The sequence below is a fragment of the Zalophus californianus genome, chromosome 16, assembly GCF_009762305.2.
Source record: "Zalophus californianus isolate mZalCal1 chromosome 16, mZalCal1.pri.v2, whole genome shotgun sequence".
Taxonomy (NCBI): domain Eukaryota; kingdom Metazoa; phylum Chordata; class Mammalia; order Carnivora; family Otariidae; genus Zalophus; species Zalophus californianus.
The window spans coordinates 2,178,787-2,185,896 of record NC_045610.1 but is presented as its reverse complement, the minus strand read 5'-3'; the positions used below and the strand labels follow the sequence as shown (position 1 = coordinate 2,185,896).

The 7,110-nt window shown below is 58.5% G+C and overlaps 1 protein-coding gene and 1 long non-coding RNA gene across 3 annotated transcripts; one reads left to right on the top strand and one right to left on the bottom strand.

Moving 5' to 3' along the window:
• Positions 1 to 2,437: 2,437 nt before the first annotated feature.
• On the bottom strand, positions 2,438 to 5,913 carry LOC113939550. Its single transcript, XR_003525284.2, has 4 exons — positions 5,772 to 5,913; positions 5,554 to 5,624; positions 5,302 to 5,338; positions 2,438 to 4,477 (listed from the first exon to the last, which is right to left on the bottom strand). It is a non-coding gene; the product is annotated as an uncharacterized LOC113939550 (long non-coding RNA).
• SLC16A11 (solute carrier family 16 member 11) lies at positions 4,543 to 7,110 on the top strand. Of its 2 annotated transcripts, none has more exons than XM_027625820.2 (5): positions 4,543 to 4,774; positions 4,939 to 5,223; positions 5,484 to 5,627; positions 5,792 to 6,559; positions 6,646 to 7,110. In XM_027625820.2, exons 2-5 carry the CDS (start codon positions 5,022 to 5,024, stop codon positions 6,873 to 6,875), a joined length of 1,344 nt encoding a protein of 447 aa, XP_027481621.2. In that variant the 5' UTR covers positions 4,543 to 4,774; positions 4,939 to 5,021; the 3' UTR covers positions 6,876 to 7,110. The 2 variants fall into 2 exon arrangements, with proteins under 2 accessions (XP_027481621.2, XP_027481620.2); XM_027625819.2 differs by having other exon boundaries at positions 4,646 to 4,774; positions 5,019 to 5,223.

Here is a 7,110-nt window from a genome sequence, read left to right as displayed (position 1 = left end):
CCGCAGACTCAGCAAATTCCTTACCGAGTCCCAGCCCACCCCACCCCCCCCCCCCGCCTCCCCCTGCCCCGCCCCCCCCCCCCCCACGGTTCAAGGGACCTGGCTGGTTCTCCATTCATATGCAGACTTGTGCCCTTCACACAGTGAGCCCCACTGTCCTGAGTGAGTGCCTTTCCCTGGATGCCTACCTACCCCCTTCCCAGAGCATCTCAGCAGCTGGGCTTCCCTGGCCCCAAACCACACATCCCAACCTTTGTGCCCTGTTTCCTTCCACTTTTCCAGGCCCTGGGTCTGGCCCTTGAGGTCTATGCCGACTTCCCAAAGCCTGGTCTCTGGGTGAGCTGAAGAGGGAGGAGATTTTTGGGGTGAGGGGTAAGAGTCCCCCTTATTGGGCACATAGACGCCCAAGGTCAGCTGGGCCAAACTCCAGAAAGCCTCCTCTTTTTGTGTACCTCAAGTAGAGCTATGTTTCTTTGCCTCTCCCCATCTCTCCCACCTACCTTCTGCAGAGGGCCCCCCACCCCCCAGCAGGTGGACCCCGGGAATGGCTGGGCCCAGCTCAGGACCTCTCCGCTGAGAGCCTCCTGCAGGCATTCCCATGAGAAAATCCCAAAGCAGTTTTAGAGTGCACAGACACAGACACACTCGCAGACCCCATGGTCCCCAAAGCAAATTATGTACAGACCTTGACCCTCTCTTTGGATCTCCCTAAAGACCTGACCTGGCCCAGCATCTGCTCCTGGGACTTTCTCCATATGGGCAGGCACTACGGGTCTTGTCCACTGGAACCGCTCCTTACGATCCCACCACATCCCGTGGAGCACCAGGCCCTGGGTCTGCTCAGTCCATAATTCTCTGGCTCAGTCCTGTCTCAGCCAGTTTTCCCCAGAGATCAGTCACGCAAGGTCCCACCTGCAGGGCTACGTGGGGACGAGGGACAGAAGACCAAGATGGATGATGTCCCTGCAGGCTGAGAAGGCTCCAAGGGGGGTGAGGTGGGCAGGGGGGGCATCCACTGCAGATCCACAGTGGCTGGGGGCGGGGCATGACTTCTGGCAGGGGGACTTCCCCCCCACCACCACCAGTGGGGACCTGGGCAGAAAAACGGAAATAATTTATTTAGTTATTTAAAGTGTGGTTTTCCTACGCATTATGAAGTAGAGGGGTGCCTGGCTGGCTCAGTGGGAAGCACCTGCGACTCTTGATCTCGGGGTCGTGAGTTTGAGCCCCATGTTGGGTACAGAGATTACTTAAAAAATGAAACTTAAAAGATTATGAAGTAGAATGAAGTAGGATGCAAACTTCCACATGAATTTTCTTTCTCTCTTTTTTAAAAAAGATTTTATTTATTTATTTGACAGAGAGAGCAAGAAAGCACAAGCAGGGGGAGTGGGAGAGGGAGAAGCAGGCTCCCCGCCAAGCAGGGAGCCCAATGCTGGACTCGATCCCAGGACCCTGAGATCATGACCTGAGCCGAAGGCAGACGCTTAACCATCTGAGCCACCCAGGCGCCCCTCCACATGAATTTTCAATGTACAATAAGATGTTTCAAAGAAATTTCCCATATCAAGAAAAGGTGTCTAACCCCAGACTCTCCTGCCCCTCTGACTGGTGTGAGTCCTCATTGTCTGTTTAGTGCCAAATATTACTGAATACTAGTGAATGCTACATCAGTGGAAATTTTTGAGAAGCATCAGTCTCCGGGGAAACATCTAAATTCCTTAGTCTGGCCTTCAAGACCTCTGCCCTGTGCGATCCTCCTATATGCTCTCTCATCTCCACAGAGCTGCTATTTGCAGCTCCCCAAACAATAAAGAATATGCCAAGCTGGTTCGTGCCTTTGTGATTTTCCACAAGCTTCTCCCTTTGCCTGGAATGCCCCTGCCCACGCAACCATCTGGCAAACTCCTACTCATCCTTCAAGACCCTGCGTAAAGGGCTCCTCTCCTGTGAAGCCTTCCCAGCAGGCCCGAGCGCGGAATGAGTCAGCTCCTCCCATGGAGCACCCTGTCGTGTCTGTGTCCCTCTCCTTGTGTTGGGCTCTCTGCATTTCACCTTTTCCCTAATTTGAATGTGGGGGCTTGGAGGGGAGAGACTGGATCACTCATAGTTGTATCCCCAGCACTAAGCATATAATCTGGCATGGTTAGGTGTCTATAAATATTTTGTACGAAGGAGCGAATGAACAAAATTTAATTTGACTCCTTTCTTTTTTCTTTTTAGAGTCGAGATAGGGAGAAAGCATTTTCTCACAAACTTTGGAAAATGCTAAGAAAACCACTCACCATAAAGAAAAAAAAAACTCACGTCACCTCTTTTTGTCACCATTCACATCTCATAACCCGTGTAGTTTTGTTTTTTTTTTAAAGATTTTATTCATTTGACAGAGAGAGAGACACAGCGAGAGAGGGAACACAAGCAGGGGGAGTGGGAGAGAGAGAAGCAGGCTTCCCGCGGAGCAGGGAGCCCGATGCGGGGCTCGATCCCAGGACCCTGGGACCATGACCTGAGCCGAAGGCAGACGTCTAACAACTGAGCCACCCAGGCGCCCCATAACCCGTGTAGTTCTGCCGAGAACTCACCAGACCCATGGGGTTCTTTGCCATCGAGGCAGTAATAGAAGTGGCCAGGTGGGGAGAGGGCGGCGGCACTGGAGGGTCTAGCCAGGGTCCTCCAACAACTGCAGCAAAGGGGCCGACACACATCACATTGCAGGCACTGCGCTAGGTCCCGTACTCACACGTGTGTCTACACAGCGACTCACTGCATCCTCATACCAACCCTACCAGGTGGCTACTATTATGAGCCCCATTGTAGAGATGAGGAAGCTGAGGCGTGTAACTTGCTCACAGTCCTACAGCGGATAAGTGGTAGAGCTGGGAGTCAAACCCAGAGTCTAGCTTGGGCGTCCATTCTCCCAGCCTCAATGCTGTGTTAACTCCATGAGCAAAAGATGTATAGTGATGGTCCTTTTGGCTATGAATATACAGAACATGATGTAGAAGAGGACCGTGCCCTTTGATGACCAATCACCCCGGTCCCAGAGCCTGGGACAGAAGACTGTGGGTTCATAAGTATCCTCTAAAGGTGCTCAGCATCGCTTTGTCCAATTCCCAGACCCAGGGGGCCCAGTCTCCTCTTTGGCTGCATGAAGCATGTTACTCCACCGTGGAGAGGGTGTGATTTGTTTCAGGTTGGGGGGCAGGGCTCTGCTTGCCTCAGAGTCCTCAGCAGCCAGTTCCCGAAGTAGGCTTCCTGTTCTACCCCCAGTGGCTGAGGATCTGCTGGGCTTCACCTGCCAGCTGTCTCCCACAACAGCAGCCCAGGGTGGGGAAACCAGTGAGACCACCTTACTAGGGTGTCCGTGGCAGGACTGTCCACCTTCAAGGACGCCTGTTCCCCATCCAGGACATTTCAAGGAGAGGGGACAGCAGATGCACAAATTCAGGAGTGAGAAAAAGCTAGGCACGCCCTTGGAGCAGGTGAGGCGCTTTTGGCTGACGCCCACGGAAGGGCGCAGGACAGAGGGGAGGGAGATGGAATGGGGAGGGAGGGTTCCTTCCCTGGTGAAAGGCCTGATATCCAAAGTAGAGAAATGGGGTTGTTTTCCTCGGATTTGTAGATACTTTCTCAACGACTAGGAAACACTGCCACCGTGTGGCTCTGGGTTGACACCGGCTCCACGCTGTACAGGGCCAAATTTTCTGATATTGTGTAATCGTTAAACCAAAGAACACATCTCTTGATTCAAATAGCTCAAGTGAAGCAATGGTACTAATGTGGAAAGGATCCTTTTAAATCAAATTTTCCAAGAAATCAGTGCCGGGGTTCAATTCTCGGATTAAAACTCCAGATCTAAGTCTTTGGCGGTTCTGATCCCAGGGACCCTTGCAGGTCAGTGAGGCTCAAACTGGACCCCGGCCAGTGCCCCCACTGGGGTGTAGTCTATGTCAGTCTCAGGTCGCTTCTCCCTGTAGCTTCTGCAGCTGGACAGATCCAAATTCAAACATTTCCACCATCTTTAAGCTGGGTGCTTTGGGGACAAGGCACCTAACCCCTCTACTCTCCAGTGACTTCATCTGTAAAAAAAAGGGCATGACACCTTCTTCAGCGGTTTCTTGTGGGCAGGTGGCATGGGTCGAGTGCCTGGCACATCACAGCTCCTCCTAACGAGGGAGTCCTCTTTCTCCGCTCCGCTCTTGAGGGCCTGCTATTGTTGAGCAAGGAACAACCACTCAGTGGAGGTCAGTGATTTGATGTACGAGAATTGCCTGGTCCCCCAGCAAAGTTCCCAGAGAACAAAAGTACTCATCGCGGCAGGCCTTGGGGGATCACTCCTATTTCCAAGTGTTGCCTAGGGGCCCTGGGTTTGCTGGGGATCGCAATCCACGCCTCTCCTCCGAGAGCGGCGGGCGGCAGGTGCGTGGGCTTGAGCCGGGCGGGGCCGCCTTCATTCTCGCCGCTCCCTCCGCGGGGGCTGGGGGGAGGGTGTGTGGATAATTCAATCCCGTGGGACTCAGCGTCTGGCCTCACCGCGGCTCGGCCGATTGGCTGACGGTGTCAACTCCCCCCCCCCCCCGCCCTCCGCACCCCCGCGTCCCAGGTGAGCTCAGGCCCCCAGTGGTGATTTCTGTTTACCTAGAGAGCCGGTCCAGGTGGGGCTCCAACTCGGCGCTCGCTCCCCTCTGGGGCCCTGCCCGCGCAGGAAGCGGGGAGAACACCTGGCCGAGCTGCTCCTCGCCCTTCCCCTCCCCCCACCGCCCGGAGAGGTCGGGTAAGGGGGAAGGGGAGTGTGTGGGAGGGGGAGTCCCAGGCCCGGGGGATCCGGCTGTCACCCGGTCCCGGGAGCTCGCGCGGGCCCTGGGGATGTATCCCCAGGCCTAGCTCCCATTCCCTCCGCCCCGCCCTGCCGTGCTCCGGGTGACGTGCCCACCCTAGGCCAGCAGCCAGAACCTGGATCTCGGGGATGCCCAGGACCCTCGAGGAGGCACGGACGTGGTGTGTTCCCCCTTCCCCAGACGATGACCCCCAAGCCGCCCGGACCCCCGGACGGGGGCTGGGGCTGGGTGGTGGCGGCCGCAGCCTTCGCGGTGAATGGGCTCTCCTACGGGCTGTTACGCTCCTTGGGCCTTGCCCTGCCTGACCTCGCGGAGCACTTTGACCGAAGCACTCAGGACACTGCGTGGGTCAGCGCCCTGGCCCTGGCGGTGCAGCAGGCAGCCAGTGAGGGGGGGACCCCAAGGTGGGAGGCGGGAACCGGGGTGGATTGGCGGAGTGTCTGTGTAGTGATGGAGGACCCACCTGATGATCAGACAACCTGGAAAAGGGCGCCCGAGTCCTAGAAAAGAGAGGGTCTTGAGGTCAAGGGGAGGAGCTATTAGGCTGGGGGAGAAGTTTTAGGCCTGGCAAGCCGCCAAGGAGAAGTGCTGGACCAAGTTTGGGGGCGCAGAGGCGTGTCTTCCGTTGACTCCGCCCCCTTCCAGGCCCAGTGGGCAGCGCCCTGAGCACCCGCTGGGGGGCGCGCCCAGTGGTGATGGTTGGGGGCATCCTCACCTCGCTGGGCTTCGTCTTCTCGGCATTCGCCCGCAGTCTGCTGCACCTCTACCTTGGCCTGGGCGTCCTTGCTGGTGAGGGGAGAGGGATACCCGGGTCCTTAAGGGGTGATGTTGGCGAGGGGCGCTTCTTGCGGGCTGGAGGCCCAAGGGGCGGGGCCTCCTGCGAGGAGCAGGGCTGGGATCTCTGGGGCGGGCATCCCAGGTCCCCGTCCTCACCCGGTCCTGTCCGTCCGCAGGCTCTGGCTGGGCCCTGGTGTTCGCCCCGGCCCTTGGGACCCTGTCCCGTTACTTCTCCCGCCGTCGAGTCTTGGCCGTGGGGCTGGCCCTCACGGGCAACGGGGCCTCCTCGCTGCTCCTGGCGCCCACCCTGCAGCTCCTCCTCGATACTTTCGGCTGGCGGGGCGCCCTGCTCCTCCTCGGCGCCATTACCCTCCACCTCGCCCCCTGTGGCGCCCTGCTGCGACCCCTGGTGCTCCCTGGCGACCCGCCGGCCCTACCCCGCGGGCCCTTAGCTGCCCTCGGCCTGGATCTCTTCGCGCGCCGGGCCTTCTTAGTTTTTGCTCTGGGCACAGCCCTGGTGGGGGGCGGGTACTTCGTCCCCTACGTGCACTTGGCTCCTCACGCTTTAGACAAGGGCCTGGGCGGGTATGGGGCAGCGCTGGTGGTGGCGGTGGCTGCGGTGGGGGATGCGGGCGCGCGGCTGATCAGCGGGTGGCTGGCGGACCAGGGCTGGGTGCCCCTCTCGCGGCTGCTGGCGGTGTTCGGGGCTCTGACCGGCCTGGGGCTGCTGGCCGTGGGACTGGTGCCCTTGGTGGGGAGCCGGGAGGGCTGCGGGGGGCCCCTGCTGGCGGCGGCTGGGGCCTACGGGCTCAGCGCCGGAAGTTACGCGCCCTTGGTTTTCGGTGTGCTCCCGGGGCTAGTGGGCGTCGGAGGTGTCGTCCAGGCCACCGGGCTGGTGATGATGCTGATGAGCCTTGGGGGGCTTCTGGGCCCTCCCCTCTCAGGTAAGGGCCTGAGCGAACACATCCGCTCGCAACCATCCTCTACCCCTGGACCCCAGGCCCCTAAATTCCTTTCCCCTTCCTCACAGGCTTCCTAAGGGACGAGACGGGAGATTTCACGGCCTCCTTCCTCACCTGCGGCTCTTTCATCCTCTCTGGCAGCTTCGTCTACATGGGGCTGCCTGGGGCGCTGCCCTCCTGCCGCCCAGCCTCCCGGCCGGCCACCCCTCCCCCCAAGAGGGGCGAGCTGCTCCCCGCTCCTCAAGTTGCCCTGCTTTCCCCTGGAGGCCCTCAACCCACTCTGGACACTGCTTGTTGACCATTAGTTTGAGCCACTCCCCCAGTAAAGAATTTCTATCCAGTTTCCTGCAAGCTCCAACTGTTCGCTAATCTAAGAGGCTGAAAACATTCTTTCTCCGTAAGATAGTCAAGGGGGCGCCTGGGTGGCTCAATCAGTTAAGCCTCTGACTCTTGATGTTGGCTCAGGTCAGGATCTCAGGGTCCCCCTGGGCATGGAGCCTGGTTAAGATTCTCGCACGCTCTCTCTCTCTCTC

Bases quoted from the DNA above. Each gene is read 5' to 3' on its own strand.
- SLC16A11 (XM_027625820.2), top strand. From the start codon at position 5,022: ATGACCCCCAAGCCGCCCGGACCCCCGGACGGGGGCTGGGGCTGGGTG. The intron at 5,224-5,483 runs GTGAGGGGGGGA...GCCCCCTTCCAG, and splicing joins GGCGGTGCAGCAGGCAGCCA to GCCCAGTGGGCAGCGCCCTG. The intron at 5,628-5,791 runs GTGAGGGGAGAG...GTCCGTCCGCAG, and splicing joins TGGCCTGGGCGTCCTTGCTG to GCTCTGGCTGGGCCCTGGTG.